At 45.7% G+C, this 18,576-nt stretch overlaps 1 protein-coding gene across 6 annotated transcripts in view; it reads left to right on the top strand.

Annotated features, from left to right (window-relative positions):
* The window catches only part of RAPGEF1 (Rap guanine nucleotide exchange factor 1), an 84,700-nt gene that overhangs the window by 40,569 nt on the left and 25,555 nt on the right, over window positions 1-18,576 (top strand). For 2 of the 6 annotated variants that reach the window (XM_066201528.1, XM_066201526.1), the window contains exons 5-11: window positions 3,132-3,220; window positions 3,605-3,757; window positions 5,123-5,246; window positions 6,528-6,711; window positions 7,275-7,790; window positions 14,049-14,266; window positions 16,650-16,805. In XM_066201528.1, the coding sequence (XP_066057625.1) occupies window positions 3,132-3,220; window positions 3,605-3,757; window positions 5,123-5,246; window positions 6,528-6,711; window positions 7,275-7,790; window positions 14,049-14,266; window positions 16,650-16,805 (1,440 nt within the window). Of the gene's footprint in view, window positions 1-3,131; window positions 3,221-3,604; window positions 3,758-5,122; window positions 5,247-6,527; window positions 6,712-7,274; window positions 7,791-14,048; window positions 14,267-16,646; window positions 16,806-18,576 lie in introns of all 6 variants that reach the window. The other 4 variants (XM_066201527.1, XM_066201525.1, XM_066201530.1 and 1 more) reach the window with 2 other exon arrangements.

Raw genomic sequence — 18,576 nt, 5'->3', positions numbered from 1 at the left:
TTAGCCTAAAATCTCAGCTGCTGTTAGCACTGGAATTCAGCAGCAATTTGCAGGATGTGAAAATCTGTGCTGTGTTGTAATTCCCCAGCAAATGGTGAGTTATCACTGACTGAATCCCTGCTGTCACAGGGAGAGATGTGTTATCCCCAGATGTGGAACAGAGTTGTGTGGTCTCATTGCTGGAGACTTGGACACACATTGTTCTTTGTCTTCAAGCAGTATTTAAACCCTTGGTACCTGTTGCCTTTCAGCCTGAGCTGTGTCCTCTGTGGATTGGGGAAGGTCTGGGATTGGGGAAGGTCTTGAATGTCTGTTCATGAGCCAGCCCAGACTGGGAGCAACATGGACATGTCCATGCAATGCTGAGCCTGAGCTGTGGAGCCCTGCTCGGCAGCATGGCTATATCAGTCTCTGGTTTGTTTTTAGACTGAAAGTTATTTTGGCCTTCCAGTTGGAGCTGGCTCATGTCTGGTCAGCCTTAGAGCAGATGTGTGGCTGTCTGGGGAGATGGGAGAGTATTTGCCCATCAAGAGGTCAGCATTTGGAAGCAGCATGCTTTCACCTCCTGCCCAGCAAGGAACAAGGTTTATTTTAGAAAGGCCAAGCCACGTTTCAGATCTGGAAGCAGAACTGAGAAGATGGACACTTCTCTCCACAGCAGAGCCTATTTTGTTTTTCTGGCAGATCACACAAGATCCACTTCCACATTTCAGTGCTTACTTCTTTATTTTCAGATTTAAGCATAAAGGAGGCTTGTTCACCTCTGTTACTTGATATTTTGATCTCAGGTTTTAGGGCTTTGCTAGGCAGGAAAAAAAAAAATCCTTGGTTTGATTACATAACTTCTCCAAAATCTATCTCGTTTGTGGAATTTTCAGCTTGCTGAAGCAGCATAGTTTGTGGAGAGGCTTTAATTATCTCTAATTACTGCTGCAGGAATCTCTTGCCTTGCTGATAAGGAATAGCATAATGTGCATCTGGCTCAGTTGTGTGCAGATTACCTCTGTGTGTATGCTAAAGATTTTTGGCTTGATATCCAAATGCCAGTTCTCATCTGGGGATAGCAGAGAGGAGAAACATTCAGGGCCTGGTGATATTTGTCAAAGTTGGAAGGGAAAGTGATCCTCTCAGGTAATTGCAATCATGCGTTGCCTTTGTGCCTCTGCTGGAAGGTGCTTTGGGGTGTTTTTCCCCCAGTCCCGATGGTTTGAATAATTCTGAAGATCCTTTTGAGCCAAAAAGGATTGATTTTCTTCTGTTTTAACCTACATTCCCATGTGGTAGACAACTGTGTCCGTTATGACTGGCAAAATAGGAAAACTGAGCTCTTCAGCCCTGAGTGTCTGGGGCTCCTCTGTGGCAGCACAGCCACCACCACAGTCTGCAGTGTTGGCCTGGCTTTGCTTTAAGGTGGTGAAAAAGGCCAGGAAAAGGAGACATTGCGTTTTCCCTTCCATAGGCTTTGCAGGGAGATGTTTAAGGAGTATTTTGGCTTTTGGTTTGAATGCCCATACGTTTTATTTCCCTTACTGTGCTCCTTTGCATTTGCAGTCCTCACTGGCCGCTACCTCAGAGGCCCACAGGGTCCAACCCTGAGTCTGTTAAAGCGCGTGAGGATCTCCAAAAACCTTTTCAGCGGTGGAATTTTGTCCCCAGAGGGCAGAAAGGTGGCAATCCATTGTGTCATCACTCAGCCCCACAATGCCAAATGCAGCCAAAAGAGTCAAGTGATGTTACTGATCAGGACACTTCTCAAAACACACTGTTCCTTACCAGGGCTCTCTGTCCCAGCAGGGACATCTTGATAGTTTTTGTCCCTATGGACATCTGTTTGTGCTCCCTCTTCCCTGTGTGTGGGATGTTCCAGGACAGCTTCTGGAAAGCTGAGTGTTTGTCCTGGTTTTGGGTAACACAGTGTACGTTCTGTTGGTGCAGCAGCTCACCCCAAGAGTGTAAGTAGAGCAAGGAGACCAAAGTCAGCTGTGGTGGACACTTGGGTGGTGTTTGCACCTTATTCCTCTTGCTCTGTGTGTGTTAACCCGTGGATTTTCAGCTTTCAGTAGAGCCTTATGTCAAAGTACCAGAACTGGAGTATTTTCCTTCCTCAGAGGGATGATGGCAATGACATTCCAGTTGCAGCTACTGCACTGAGAGAGCAATGCCAGTTGTTTCCAAGCTGCACGGACAAGGACACAAAGATGATACTGGAATGATGACACTGTACTTCAGGCTGCTTTGAAAAAAAAAATTAAATTAAAATTGATCCCTTATAGTTTCCTTTGTATAATATGCTGGGAAGCCAATAGTGGCAGGAAGCACTGCCAGTTTTCCAGCCTGCCTGTAAGAGGGGCATGTGTTTGTATGTGTGAGCAGATCTATTTGTCAGCCTCAGACATCCATGAAATGTTCTCTCCGTCTTTCTGGCCTGAGTGATTGTTGCTTTGACTGCTGGCGGACTTAGAGTTCAGGATTATCATGCCCTTATCTCTTTATCCAGAGCCTTATCTGCCTATAACAGATACACTGCAGTAGCTCCTTGAATGATTAAGTCTTCTGTTGCTAATGTGTTAAAAGGTGGCTTCAGGGGAAAGCAGGCCTTTTAATAAAGGTGTTCACTGTTTAATTTTTGGTTGGGCATTTTACAGGAAACTTGCTTTTTGAAACAAATACATTCTCATTTATAAAGTATAAAGCAATTATTTAATGTTATTTTTGACTAGATGAAGTACTCCACTGGGTAAGACTGTTTTGTACTTACATCTATGTATGTAAAGCAAATTTACCATTATCTAGGATGTTGTGTGAACTGGAACACATTTATGAGACAGAGGAAAGAGGAAGCACAGCAAAAAGACACACATGTGGGTTTGTGCAGAATCCCCATACAGTCAGGGGTAATGAACTTCACTCAAATACTGCCCAAACTTCCTCTGGCTGCTCCTTAGCAGCCGTTCTGCATCGTTTGTGTGTCTCTGTACCAGATAAACCCAGCTCAGCTCTCTCTGTGTCCACACCATCATTAAACCATAACCAAGAGTTTCCTGCTGTAGCATCCCTTTGTGTTCTGGGATGTTTAGGTGCAGCATTCAGCAAGTAGTGATTATTCTCTTTTTCTTCTCTCCATCCATCAGGAGCTGGTCAGACTCACGATTGAAAAGCAGGAGCATCCCTCTCCCACAAGCCCAGTTAAACCCAGTTTACCAGCATGTAAATCTGACAGGTGGGTCACTGATTTCTTCTGTGGGCAGGACTGATACAGAAGGGATAATTTCTGACTGCTGACAGTTGAGTTAAATCATTCAGCTGTTCTTCACAGAGGGTGGTTTAGTGTTCTTTATGTAGCCCCCCATCCATTTCAGTAGGATCACTAAAAGAGAATATGCTGTGATAGGAAAGACACCAAAATCTGGCAGTGGAACATCCCTTTGTGTCACATGCACACTGAGCTCTGCATGTACGTGGAATTCCACCTGCAGATGCAAATTCTGCCTTCTGCTCTAGGTGTCTGTCTGATAGCACATGATTTAAAATAGGTTTGAATCTGTCAGCAGACTGTGTTCCAGCTGTGGTTTATGATCTACAATCTGTGTTTTGCATGTTGCAGCCCATCAGAACTTCCCCTTACCGACCGAGAAATGGAGATCCTCAACAAAACAACCAATATGACTCAATCCAACGAGCTCCTGACTGACTCCATGGATGAAGAAGTTGCACCTCCTAAACCCCCTCTGCCCAGCATTCGTGTGGCAGAGAACAGGTAATACTGACCAGGCTCCTGACTGAAGAACACCAGTGCCTCTTACCAGCCTGTTGGTTTTTAAACAATCTTGCAAAATGTGCACCAGAGAGGAGGGTTAGTGTTGCTTTTGAATTTCCAGTCCTCCAGAATAATTCTTCCCTGCTCCTGGACTCTGCTTTGTGTTCTCTCTTATTATTGGTGTCTTTTCCTTTCCTTCTTTTTATGTGAGGATAGTGCCATGCCCTGACATCCACACATGAGAGGCATCCCATAAATCTGCAATAACCTTACATAAAACTGTGTGAATTCCACACTGTACAAGTGTTTTGGGCTCCTGTATCCAATGAGAAATGTTCCTTTAACTTTGGGGAGCAGCTACCAATCTGTCCTGCACAGCCAGGTTGTTGGACTTTGCCTATCAGCTCAAGAGTGAAAGCCAAGAGTGTGTGAAGAAAAACCTTGTGCCTGGTTGTTCTTACCCTATTCTGTGAGTAACCACATGAAAGTTTCTATGTTCTATTTTGAGGCGGAAGAGAAAACCCCCAATTTGCAGGTTTTTGTATGTGTGTGTGTTGTTTTTCTTCTCTAGTACTGGTGCTAGTGGCTGGTGTGAAAAATAGGTGTTGTGTTAATTTGAAAACGCGGCATCAAGGGCTGCGGTTGACATTGTGGCTGACAGAAAGAATCTCATTTCTGTGTATTTGATGGATTCTCAAAGGTTATATAAAAATTTCCTGGTATGTTCCAAGAACAGCCCATGTGTGCTCTTGGGAACTTCTCAGGCTTGATGACTACCAGAATTACGTGTCATTAGAAGCAAAGAACTAAAAGTCAGAGGATTACACTCTCACAAGTTACTGCAAATGTGTGGGTCTGACACAGATTCGTGCCAAAACATGGGGCCCTCACAGTGCACGTGGTAAGAGCAGCTCTGACCCTTTTGTTCCCTGAAGTTCACCAAGAAAGCAAAGGCCAAAAAAGAGAATTTGCCTGTCCTGTAAATTTGTGAAGCTTTCAGCATTTTTCAGGCCTGAAAGGTTGGAGGAGAGGGAGGGACTTCTGTGAATGGAAATAATATTTGGGTCAACCAAAACATTTAATTTGGATTTTCGCTGCTTTTATTAAGAAATAATTACCATGCTAATTAGCTCCATCAAAAATACTTTTTAGAACAGCATTTGTTTTTGTTTGAGAAATATCAACCTTAAAAAATAAATCACTTAACAGGACCTTACCTGTGAGAGTATAAATCGATCTTTTTAGTGGATATATTTTGCTGACTAGCTCCTGGCTGACAAAATGGAAAACAACTTGTGAAGCCTCTGAAAATCTTTTTTTTTCTGGAAGAGTGATGGAAGCATCAATTCCTGTTGTGTCTTGCAGCCCTCCACCAGCACTGCCCCCTAAAAAACGTCAGTCAGCACCTTCCCCAACCAGAGTGGCTGTTGTGGCCCCCATGAGCCGAGCTACCAGTGGGTCCAGTTTACCTGTTGGGATCAACAGACAGGTAATGGCATTACCCCTTTGTCAAAGCCAAGGGAAACGTGCCGTGAACTGGAGGAAAAGCTCTGTTTGATGCTGTGACCTGCAGCCACACAGATCCCTGCATGTCCCTGCTCGTCCCAAACAGCCCAGCACAGGCAGCCTGCAGTGGGAGTGGCAGTGGCAGGAACAGCAGTGTCATAAATAATGTGAACAGCTTAATTTTGGTTTTTTACAGTGTTGTTGTGTTTAATTAACAAATTGCTGCAAACTTTGTTGCCTGGAGGGATAGCAGAGTGTGAGGATGGGAGTGGCTGTGTGTTGCCGTGTCCAATAGATCAGGGGACAGCAGCTGGCTGAGCTCCCTGAGATCTCAGGGTTTAGTGGCAGGCCAAGGGAGCATGTGGCTGAGTGAGATCAGAAGTCAGTCTTCATCCAGCCACAATTTAAAACATCTTTTAACTCAAGCAGTAGTTGAAGCTACTGCTCTGACTGCTGCCGGTGCTTTGGGGAAATTTTTCTTATAGAAAAATGGGGAAGTTGTGTGTGTGTTAATCACATTCCATTTCTTGTGCTTGTCTGGGTTTATGAGGTTGTAAATGGCTGGGTTTGCTTACCCATTCAGGAACTTACTAGTTCAGCAGTGAGGACCTAAATCATATCAAATTGCACAAAAATCAAATCTTGTCCTCATCCCCAAAGCCTCAGCTCTGGCTTAGGGAACCTCTGCAGTCATTTGGCTGACTCAGATAAAGCTGTGGCCACTCTTCAGTTAAAACTACAGCCACACTAAGGTTGTTCTGACAGAGTGGGAATAGCTGAGGGGTTCACTTGCAGGTTAATAAGCTTGAGGTAATTTCTGAAATGAGACCATAGCCATAGGCACAGAAAGTTATATCTCACTGTAGTGTATTTTCCCTTTGCATGCACCTGAGGTAACCAAGTATTTGCTAAAGCCCCAGGTATGTCATGAGAAATCTTGCAGTGTCATTCCCTTGTCTCAGTGTCACGACAAGTCATCAGACACACGTAGCTGTGAACAGCTTGTCGTCTTCTCAGCATCTGTAAGGTGCAGTGTGGGCCACAGCAACCCCTGCTTGAAACCAAGAACACACAGAGCTCCCTGGCATGGGCTGTTTAGCAGATCAGAGGGTTTCTGTGTTCTCCGTGAGCTTAGAGAGGGCCAGCAGCACTGATCCTCTCCTCTGAGGTCTTTGCTCCTCGAGCTGCATCTTCCTCACTAGCGAGCTGCTGAGAGTAATGGTGAATTGATTTTTTATTATTGTGGATTTTTTTTGTCCTGAAGGATTTTGATGTTGACTGCTATGCCCAGAGGAGGTTGTCAGGTGGAAGCCACTCCTACGGGGGGGAGTCTCCTCGCCTCTCTCCGTGCAGCAGCATCGGCAAACTGAGCAAGTCTGACGAGCAGCTCTCCTCTCTGGACCGCGACAGCGGCCAGTGCTCCCGCAACACAAGCTGTGAAACCCTGGGTAAGAGGGGCTGCTGGGGCCCTGTCCCCCTCCTCCGGGAGCTGAGCTGCACAAGCTGATGTAGTCAATGCACTGAACTCGCAGCTGCTGTCTTGGAGTTGCTGCAGGCGGTTCAGTGCAGAGCTGTTCTGTCACAGAGGAAAAAGCCCGGGGGAATGTGTTTCCCTTGCTGTGGGTGATGGTTCTCAAACTCAGTTCAGCTCTCTAGTGGAATGTTTTCTTCGTTTCATCCCTGTCTGCAGAAATGACAGGCCTGATAGACTAAAGCAGTGTTTTTTCTACATGCTAGGAAAGAAAAATAAAAATATAAATATGACACAGATTATGTCTGCAGTCGTCTGCCTATTGAATTTTTGTTATTTGTTTGCTAGTGTAAAGAATTAATTATGAGTTATATGAAGTCTGGATGTTACAGAGGTGTAAAAAGATGGTCCCAGCTGTAAGGAAATTCCACTCTGATTAAAATGAACTGATTAATTAACTGATAGAATGGGAGGGACAGAACTGAGAAGGGCTAAAACAGTGTAAGAGAGAAACTAATACATCATTCTCTGTTTTGCCAGATCAATCGGATCACTATGATCCAGACTATGAATTCCTGCAGCAGGACCTCTCCAACGCTGATCAGCCCCCTCAGCAGGGGTCAGGTGTCCTCAGCCCATTGCCAGAGTCCTTGGGTGAGTCTGGCTCCCCTTTCCATGGACACACTTTCCAGCTCCCACAGGGCAGCTCTCCTCCACTGGAATTCTGCAGCCTCTCAGGAGCAGCACAGCCGACAGAGACTCCCCCAGCTTTACCAGAGAAGAAGAGGAGGAGTGCAGCCTCCCAGACCTCAGATAACTCGGGCTGCAGGGTGTCCTACGAGAGGCACCCTTCCCAGTACGACAACATCTCCGAGGATGACCTGCAGAATGCCGTGGTTGTCCCCACAATGTCCTTCACGCCCTTTGCTGCTGTTCTGCCTTTCCAGCAGGGAAACTCCTCAGCACCCGTGGAATTCATTGCTGAATTCGCTGCTCCAAATTCAAACAGTGACCCAGAAAAGCCGCCGCCTCTGCCGGAGAAGAAAAGCAAACACAGTAAGCAAGTTCCTGTGTTTGTGTTTTACTTTTACCTCGCAGTTGTTGTGCTTCTGATCGTCACTAAGTAGTGATGATCATGGTAATGCTCTTATTTAAGTGTGTCAAAAGCAGTTAGTTGATATCAAAGACATGGAGGGGAAATGTCAGTAGTGTGATGGGCAGGGAGTGATTTCTGGGGGCAAGATAGATCCAGGCCCAAGGGATCTGGAATCACACAGCATCTTCATTAATGTAGTGAGACCATGTTATTTCTCTGTATACCTGAACTCTGCCTTGCAGATCTTTCTGGTTTATTCTCCCTTTTTAAGTCCATTCCTTCCCCCTGCTCCCCAATTTTGTTTTCCCACTGCAGAGAAGAGTTGGGTCCTCTCCAAGAGCTCGGAGAAAGGACTGCTTTTCTGTCCAAAACCCAGCCTTGCCAGAGCAGTTACTTGGCAATAGGAGCACAGTCACCCACATAGCTGTGCAAGACAACACTATTAACTGGAGTCCAGTACTGCTGTTTTGCTACAGGATCTCATTTCCTTTGGATGCCTGAGAATTTCCCACATCATTAAGACGAGCAGCCTCTAAAAGCAAAGGCTCCTGTCCCCAGCCAGACTCCTGGCACACCAGGGCTGACCACATCTCAAGCTCACAACCTTCTGATTTCCTTAATGTTCATGGCTGAAAAATGTGAAACCTCTTGCCAAACAGGCAGCCACAGTGCTCTGCCAGGGAAGGCTGTGGACTGCACAGTGAGGTCCAGCAGATACTGGTTTACTGGTCCCTGGCTGGCTTTGCAGCTGTGTGTTGCATGAGGAGGTAATATATACAAGTTCTGGAGGAAGAGCATTAGCATTGCATGGCTGGCAGCCCAAGAGAAGAGCTGATTTCAAAGTGCTGAGTTGGCCTTCTGGCTTCTTTCTGCAGTTTACAGACTCCTCACTGAGAATAATTTTTTGCCCAGATAGGTTGTGGCCTCCCTGTCCCTGGAGGTGTTCCAGGACAGGCTGGATGGGACTCTGAGCAACCTGGCCTAGTGGAAGGTGTCCCTGTCCATGGTAGGGGGATTGAAACTGGATTCTTTAAGGACCCAAACCAGTCTAAGATGCTGCAATTCTATGGATAAGGTGGGAGTAAGAGGGGTGTGTGGTGTCAGGGTGTATTCTCTCCATTCCTATGTAGTGCACTCTGCCAGTCACTTCTTTAAAATATGCCTTGTCTAAAAGCATTTCAATTATCCCTAAGTGACCAGTCCACATGAGTAACCCTCAGGGATTTTACTCGGAGCACAAGGCTTGACCCACCTGGAAGTGAGGGTCATCCAAGTGTCCCCATATGCAGGAAATCTCTTTTGTTCCTCTCTGGTAATCAAGCAGTTAAAGACACTAAAATCAGGTGAAAAAGAGGCTGAGATGGTTGGTTGTGGACAACAGAAAAGAAGTAAAAGGGCACAGCCAAAGGTTATGCTGTTTAGAATCCTGTCCTGCAGTATGAGCAGGGGCTGTGATAATAGAGCGCATTACTGCAGGATCTGATGCTTGTGGGTCTGCTGTTACTGATGAGGGATGGCTGTTACACCACTCAGGCTGGGATGGATGCAGGGAAATGCACCTCTGTGCACGTAGGCAGCTTCAGTGGAGGGGAGATTCCTGGGTGAATCTTGCCTAAGAGGCAGTTTGACATTTGAAAGGGAGATCTGAGCTGTTTGCTTGTGTCTTTAAGCCCCGTGTCTTTGTTTTCTGGTATCACACAAGATGCCAAAGAGTTACTTGCAAACAAGTTTAAAAGCAATCTGCATTATTGCCTAAGCACAACTTTAACCTCAGCACCAAGGCCTTGTGTGAATTTTCTTTGATGTTGGATTAGAGTTAATTGTAATCTGTCGCTATCAGAAATTTTGGGAGTATTGATCAGACTGCATTGTTAAGAGAGGTAGGATCTATTACCTAATGTGTTGTCAACTCTGATGATTTGATAAAGTATCCTTGCTGCAAAACTTGTTGGTAATAGTCCTGGGGCTGATACCTGACCACTGCCAATTTTTTAGTTGCATTCACTCAGAACTTGTTTTATATTGTTTTTACTCCACAGTATACCACACCATAGATTTGTGGTTGCTAGTTTTACTTTTATTTTCAGCATTTAAAAGGCCAGTCAAACATTACTCGGGCTCTGTGGTGACACCCAGGATATTTTTTGCCCAGAGGCTTATGGATGTAGATATTCTTGTGTAATCACACAGGGCTGCTTCCACAACCTCAACAAGCTCCTGGGATCTGGAGGAGATGCATGGATTTGTTAAAAAGATCCAGAACTCACACAGATGGGGCTTTTGTAATGCCTTTGTTGTGGGTCATCTTTTGGTAGCTGGCAGTAAGTGTTGCAGCAGAGACACTGGTGGTATTTTTATTGGTAATATACAGAAGAGCTGCTTGAGTTAACCTTGTGTATTGCTGCGAGCTGTGCTCAGAGGGACCTCCAAGAGTTGACTTCTGTATAATTTAAACAGAGGAGTGATAGGGCTTTTAGTCTGGCATGAGTTATGGTTATTTTACTGTGCTCTAAGAGCACATGTTACTGTGCTAAGGGCAAATTACTCCAGACTTCTGCTTGAGCACCAGCACCGTGCTCCTGCTGAACAAGACACAGACACGGAACAGCTCCTGCCATTAAGGGCCCAGAGTCAGAAATAACAAGATCCTTTTCCCAAACAGCTTGGAAACTACTGGTGAGGCACTTATTCATGTTTCCCTCCTTGTCAGTAGGAACAAAACGCAGCCTGGTGCCCAGTGAGCAGCTGGTATTTAACTGCAGGAGCCACGCTGAGGGCAGGCTGGGCTTAGCCAGCGGATAATGCGAGCTCTGTGAGGAACAGCTCTCCTCCCAGAGGTGACAGCAACTACTGGCTCATTGACCATGACTTCCCCAGTGAGTTGCTGTGTGGTATAGCTTAAAAATGTCCATTATTTTGGCTCTTGCCCATGCACACAAATCTGTTGTGCCTCTGCGGGGCCTGGCTGCCAACAGCGCCAGGATGGGGCTGGGCTGTCAGTGAGCTCTCCAGAGGATTGCAGGTGTGCCTCACCTTATTGCAGGTGTGCCTTTGTTCTGGTCATCTCCTAATAACCCCCTTAGACTCCAACAACCACTGGTCCTCTGCTGCAGCCGTGTTGCTGCCAGGAGAGCTGGCTCCTGGGGGAGCAGTACCTGTGACTTCTGCCATATGGGCTGCACTGGTGTGTGCTGGAAATCCCTGAGCAGCTTTAGCTCCTTCAGAAATGACAGGCAAGGCACTGCAAGCAGATTGCTGGGAAGGTGTTCCTTGCCTCAGTCTGAGATTTCATGGTTTTTTAAATTTCACATGTTTTCTGTCTGGGTTAAGAAGTGACATAAACTGGGCATGTGATGGGAGAGGTTTCTCTCTCACGCCTCCCTTCTCTCCCGGGGTGCTGCCTTGAGACTGTCACTCCACCCCAGCTGCTCACTGGGGAGTTGCAGCCCCCATCCCTCCCTCTGCACAGTTGCTGCAGGGCGTGCAGCCTCAACTGAGCTGCTGATGTAATTTCCCATCTGCTTTTAAATTTCTGCCTTGTTAAAAACCACAGTGGGGAGGGGGAGAGAAGACCCTTTGCAAACAGGAGTCATGGGAGTGCTCTTGCTCTCCTGTTCAAGATTGGCAGGATTTTAATGGTGCCTGTTTTGATTTGCACTCTGCAGTGCCAGGTTTGTGTTTCACCATCCCAACTGTTCTTCACTTTGCCTAAAAACAAAGATGACAAAGTAGGGGCAGAGATGTGCTCACCTGCCCAGGACTAGTTGTAACAAGCCAGGCAAGGGAGCTGCCATGACAATGGACGCATTAGCCCCATAAAGAGCTGAGATAAAAGAGCTCTTCATTATTCCCCTGCAGATTGAGTTAAGGCTCCCGACAGCATTCAGGCTCACTGCCCTGAGTTACAGTGATTTAATTTTACACAAGTGTCTGATGTGATGCCCTTTTCACCAACACTTCCGAGTTGTGGTGTCATTCCAGGGTTTGGGGCCGTTCCAGGAGCTCACAGCTATCGATCCCCAGTGGTGTCTGCAGATCTGGGTGTTCAGTGAAGCACTGCTTTTGTAGGTGACTCAACATGAAGGGTTGGTCTGGATTCAGCAGTGTCTGCTGCATTATGCCAGCACTGCCAGGTCTGCCTTCTTGGCTTTTGTCCTGCTCAGCTGATGAGCTCTCAAAATGTGGTCTTTCCCTCAAGCTCTTGTCCTCTATGCTTCTGCAAGGACTCCTGATCCTTAGTTCAGTTTTGCTGCTAGGGAAATATCTTTCATAAGCCTTCTTTAGATCTTGTCCCTTGAAGTTGTTGTATGATACCAGGGCATTTTCCAGGGCACAGGAGCACCTTAGCCTACTGAATCACTGATACTTGAAAAGACTGGTTTAGTAATTCTGTATTTCCTACCCCATCACCGTGATTCCAAATAAAATTCCAATTTTCAGAACATGCTTCTTTTCACTGTGGGGTGGTGCTGGGAAGGAGCAGGGAGCCTGAGGGGGGAACAGGGGCAAGGCTCAGGTGGCAGAGGGAGCTGGAGGTCAGAATTGCAGCAGCTTTGGCAGAGCTGTGCAGGACTGGCTGTACTGCAAGACACGAACAGGTTGTCCACTGGCAGGACTGTGGGGTCACAGGATGGGGACAGCAGGTGTTACCGGCCAGGATTGAAATCCATCAGCTCCATTTCCTGTGCTCCCATTGCCTCGACCTGGTTTTTTTTTCATTATTTCTTTTTTTTTTTTTCTTTATTCTATTTTTTGGAAGAGGGTTATAATTCTTTTTGGGAAGGGCAGCTGTGTTAGCTCCGTTTCTAAATGGAGTTTAAAATATTAGAGGAAATCTGAAAAAAGGTGCCCGAGACAGGTGCAAAGCAAGTCCTTCCTGCTGACACATTTGTAGGGCTGCATCCTGTTTAAAGGCTGGCCCAGGTCTGCCTTGGCAGGTGAACAGAGGACTTTGCCTTGCAGCCAGTGTGGGAACCAGCTTCGTGATGTGCAAATCCTGCATTGTGCTCGTTGTATTTATAGCTTTCACTGAAGTCGGCCACTCCTTTCAGCTGTACTACTGAAAGGCCAGCAGAAGCTGAATAATTGCCACCAAATGACCAGATTTACAAAAAGTAACAACTGCTTGTTTATCAGGAGGAAGGGAGGGATGATCACAGTGCCTTGTGCATGACAGCATGTTTACAAGAAGGCCTTGCTTAGTCCTTCCCATGGCACTTAAATACGTCTCTCAGGTGTACAGAAGGGGGTTCTTTCTTTGTTTCACATTATTCAGTACACTTCTGATCCTTAATGATGGGATGGGTTTGCAGTAGTCTTTCTATGGCACTGGATGCCATCCTCCTCCTCCAACACTAAAATATTAAAATTAATAGTAATTAATCCTCTGTCAGAGCTGCCTAGGCTGACCTGTGTGGATTTTCTCATAGATTTTGGAAGGAATATTGTACAGGTGGAAAGATCCTCTAGACAAGGTTTGATCTTATTTAACATTTCTATTGAGCCGCATCTCATAAAAGTTTGTGACTCAGTTGAATTTGAAAACTGGAGATGGTAAGTTGCGTTAAAAAGGGATTGGAGCAAAGAGTGTTGGATTTGAGCTGAGGAGATAAGAACACATGGTGAGTGGCACTTTTAGGAGTAAGTATTTTGTGGTAAGTATTTTGTACCAGGATTGGCAGTGGCATTTAAAGAGCTGAAGGAGAGGCACAGTCTCACAGGTGGGTGTTCTCTGATAACAGTTTTATCAGCTTGCTGGAATGGAGAAACATTGTATGCCTCCTGGTTCTAGAAACCTTCCTGACTGCAGGTATGAGACTTAACTGTAGGCACAAGAATTATTACACATTTATTGTCAAGGTTTCATTGTTGAAGTCCTAAAAAGCAGCCTGCTGTTATTCTGGTTTGTTTGGTGACTTTGGACATTAGCTGGTGAGGAATATTCTCAGAGTTGCCATGGATTATGTGAGGATTTGGCCTAAGCATCAGTAAATGAGACTTCTCAAGTTGCTGTTTGAAGACCTGACTGGTTCCAGAGTATGATCAGCTGTGTTTGTGGCCTGGGATGGTGTTTGTTGTGTGCTGGCTCATGGGATGAATATTTGGATTTGCAAGGGGGATGGCAACTGTGTGAGCTCCTTGGGAGCACAGCGTGGGTGCCCTTCTGCCCTCAGCTGGGGTGTGCAGGGCAGTGAGTGTGACCTCTCTTTTCCTTGCAGTGATGGCCTACATGCAGTTTGTGGAAGACTACTCAGAGCCACAGCCCTCCATGTTCTACCAGACCCCTCAGAACGAGCACATCTACCAGAAGAAGAACAAACTACTCAGGGAAGTCTACGGGATCAATGACTCCTTTATCAGCTTAGACGCCCCTCAAGATCTGGCACCTCAAGATCTGGCACCTCCTCCTGCTCTCCCACCGAAGCAGAGGCAGCTGGTGAGTGACACCTCGGGGACACCTGGCAGGGCCACCAGGCTTCCAGGAGCAGCTCTGCTCTTCCTGCTCCTGGCTCTGACAGGCAGAGGTGGTGGGTGGATGTCTCACTGGTGTTCCCACATCATGCTGCTTGGCACCTTGTGAACATGGTTTTAGGCTTTTTGCATCATTTTTGCTGCTTTCTAACCCCACGTTCAGACCTTTCCCCATAAGCTTTAAATGTCCTAAAATGCCCTAAAAATGAAACATTCATCTTCCACATGGCAGAGCTGAATCTGTGCCAGGCTTGCGTAACAACAACTGCTTGGAAGATTTTGACACACTGAGCAGCGCTATTTTCAAGAGATTGCTGCACTGTTGTTCCCACTGCTGTTTTGAAACTGGTGTCAGAGATGCCACTAATAACTGTTTAAACATAATAACTGCTTTTATGTTATTATGCACAGACCTTTGGTATAGCCACTACTTCACTCGTGCATGTTTCCTTCACATTAGTCCCCTTGTGTGATTCAGGATTTTACCTGTTTCTCAGTGTTCTGCTGGTCTCTCAGGCTGCCAGCATGGAAAGGCACATCCACATGTGTGTGGGTGGTGGGTTTAACAGCACAGAAAGGGCCATTTTCCATGTGGGGGATGAAATCCTGACCTCAGTGATGGCAGCAGCAGTTTTGTTTCCGACCTCAGTGGAGGGTGGGATTTTGTCCCATTTCCTTTTAAGGGTTTTCCTTTCATTTCTTTTCTATTTTTTCCCCCCAATTCCAACCTAAGGTATTTTGTTTATATTAATTATCTTGTTTGTTCTGTTTAAAAAAAAAAAAAATTCTTCTGTTGTGATGTAGCTTACTTAAATTGGCCATGGCATTAACAAAATGGGAGGAAATGTGGGAACAGAGCCATGGTCTTACCATTGTGAGGGTGACTCTTGCAATATTTCTTCATGTTGTATGTGCTAAAGTTTGATTATCCCAGAGTGTTTACTTTTTAACTCTCATTTTGGGATTTGCATAACTACATTCCTGTGATGCAAGCGGGAGGTCCTAAAAAGATAAAGTGACATTTTTGGCTGAGCTGAACTGAGTATTATCCGTTAATTCTTTGTGGGGACAAAACCTTAAATGCTGGCGTCCCATTTGCTTTGCAGGGATGCCAGTGAGTCTACAGGACTCATCTCTGGAGGATCAGGCAGTTCCCCAGGGTCTGTGGTCCCCATCAGTGTGACCCTTGCACTGTCACTTGTACCTTGCAGTCCCTTGCCTGCCTTCCCCTCTTGGAGGTGGCTGCACACCAGTGATGTTTCCAGAGGTGGCTTGGGCTGCACAGTCATGATCAGTGTTTGCAAAGCTTTACTTTGCTTCCCTTTCATCATTATCTAGACAGCCAAGATGTCCCTGCTTTGCCTGCTGGCCATTCTTGTCATTTTACAAGCTGATACCATCAAGGTGTTGCTTGCAGTTCCCCTGAAGCAAAGCTTTCTTCAAGAGCAGCCTCCCACCCTTCATCCCCCTGTTGGGAAAGGGGTGCAAGCAGGTGATGGCTTATTCAACAATCCCTCTGAAAGCCACCAGACTCCTGTTCCTCTGCTCCTGCTGCCCTGGGAGTTTTTGATTTGGCAAATCAAATGGGCATCAGCTGCTCTAGCAGCAGCAAGTTCTGCTGGATGGACTCCTCTATAATATAATAATGAGGAAGTCCTTTCTTGTCTGCTTCAGATCTTAATCAAAAATAAGACTGTATGTTTACATTGTATGTTTTATTCAACAAGTCTGAGAAAGCCTGAATATACCTTACCCTCTCTCAGTGTCCTTACCATAGGGGAATTCAAGGGAAATTCCTTGCCAGGATTTGTCACTTACAGTGTAAAGCTGCCTCCTGTGCAGATGGTTATGGTCTTGGATTGGACAGAGAAATGGCAGGATGTCACTGTCACCCAGCCTCACAGCAGTACCAGTGAGGATCCATAGCTCCCACTGGAGAGGCCAAATTCCCAATCTGCAGGTTGCCAGAAGACAATAGTACTGTGCAAGAATTGTGTGCCTAGAGCCAGTTCCTCCTCCGAGTGTCTGCAAAGGGCAGCGAGGAGCAGCTTGTCTGTGCTGGCAGCAGCTGTCCAGGGGTGAGCAGGGAGGGGGAGGCAGGAGTTCATTTCTTAAGGGATTTGTGAAACAAAGAAGATTTGAACTGTGATTTTTGTCGTGCCTCTTGAGCTCAAGAAAGGCATATTGGTGTGTGTGGCTCTGATGAACTGTATGAATAGCTGTTTGTTTAGCCAGCCATTATATGCATTGTTTTACAGTTAGCGTTTCTTGCCCTTTATTCATCGCCTTCTCTGTGCTCTCTTTCTCTGTGTCTTGTGTCTCCTGCTTTCTCCCCCTCTCCTCAGCAGGCCTCCTATGCTGCCTCTTCTTTCTCTTCTGTCTCCTACTGTGTCCAGCCACCTAAAGTGCCCTTCACCCCCGAGGACTGCGGTGCCACTCAGGGCCTCACTATGTCAGTCTCTAACTCCTTTCTCAGCCGGCACAGCTCCTTTCCTGTGCACTCGGTGAGTCCTCTCTGCTCTGGAACGCGTGGGTATTGTCTTACTGCTGATCACTTGTGTGCAAATTCTGTGCTTGTCCTCTCAGCTGAAGGTGGAGGTTCCTTTGGGGGGCTTTTGGACTCCTGTAGTCAGCAGGCACGTGGGAGAAACGGTGTGTAAATCTCACCAAGTGTAAATCTCACCAAGTGTAAATTCACCGAGTGTAAATCTCACCAAGTGAAGGCAGGAGAGGTGTAGCTTTCTTTGTATTACATGTCCATACTGACATTTGTGGCAGGGGACTGAGGAAGGAGAGCTGGCCTGTGTGCCAGGCACACTCCTGTGACCTCTCTGTGCCCCAGGCTGCACGTTGGAACTGCAAAGTCTTTTTGTCCCGTTGCATAATGCCAGTGATGTGGATGAGTCAATTAAAGGCTGCTCTGTGAGCCTGGCCTTGGGAGAAATAACAAGATGCTGTCCCCAAAATCCATGGATTTAGTCAAGCACGTGGAACAGGGGCTGCAGCTCCTTAATTTTTTTTCTAGAAAATGGTCTCTACTAGATCTTCCATCTCATTTTTGCCTGTCTGTTTCCCTTCACGTTTCCATGGTCCCAAACAAGCTCAGTTTGCTTGTATGATTTGCTGATGGATGAGCAGGGTTTTCTCTCCTACAGCACTTGTGAGCAGCCTGAAGAGAGAATGGCAGGAGGAGCTGGAAATCATTTAAATCAAAATAGTATTAGAGCACTGCTTAAATCTCTGATCAGCTGCTTAAATTAAATGGTAGTAATAACAAAGTGTTAATGTAATGAAATTAAACTCAACCATGGGATTCCAGGAGCTAATCAGTGTGGGGCTCGTTTGCATGTAAAACTATGTGGTTATGCTCTGATTGCCATGTGATGACAACTGAGAATACACTAGTTTTTGACAGTGACCTGGATGTTTAGTAAATTAGGCTTCTTCTGGAGAAGAAATTATCAGACAAGACTTGAGAAGATTCAGAAGTGTTCAATTAGTTTAATATTAAATGTTTGAAAACAGTATCCTCCCACTGTGCCACTGCTATCTTCCCATTTCAGCACTTACTCATTCTTTAAAAATTAGTGATAATCACTGGTCCAAAGAAGAAGAAAGTATTCAAGTGCTTTACAAGTAGACCTACTTCACAAGCCATGAATGAAAGCTTTTGGCTTCCACTTGTGTGAGAGAGAGCAGCATCACAGCTTTGCTGCACAGATGAAAAGGCTGAGGGGTGGCAGGGTTAGTGTTTGCATAAATTTGTGGTAAACAGTTCCCAAATTTGAAGTAAAAGTCCTGAATTGTACAGCTCTCTTACTTGGTAGTGGTCCTTGCAAGCAAAACATGGAACTGTAGGACTAGATAGAAGTACTTGACTATTTTTGATTTAATTGAGAGGCTATAAATATGAATCTATAATGTTCTAAAAATACATGGGCACTTTGATTTGAAAAAGCGTCCTTGTTGGATTAAATGGTTACTACCTATTAAATTGCTCTGACCCATTCTCATCTTACTTTGGACTACATTACTGTGAATATATTATTTTAAGAAATGTTAAAACTTCATTAAAAAATCCTTACTCATTTTTGCAAGGATTTGGTGAGGGGTAAAGTAAATGGCTGGAGCATGAGGAGCAGTGAGAGCAGTGAGACAGTGCACTGTCAAATGCACAAAGGAAATAAGCTGAATTAAAAATGGTGATTTTTCCATTAGTGCCTTTAAAGTAGGATAATTTCATAGTTTCTCATTACTCTATCTGGTCTATTTTTT

Source organism: Chamaea fasciata, unplaced genomic scaffold (assembly GCF_029207755.1).
Source record: "Chamaea fasciata isolate MVZ Bird 193981 ecotype frontalis unplaced genomic scaffold, bChaFas1.0.hap1 SCAF_20, whole genome shotgun sequence".
In the NCBI taxonomy this organism is placed as follows: domain Eukaryota; kingdom Metazoa; phylum Chordata; class Aves; order Passeriformes; family Sylviidae; genus Chamaea; species Chamaea fasciata.
This window is presented reverse-complemented; position numbering and strand designations above follow the sequence as displayed.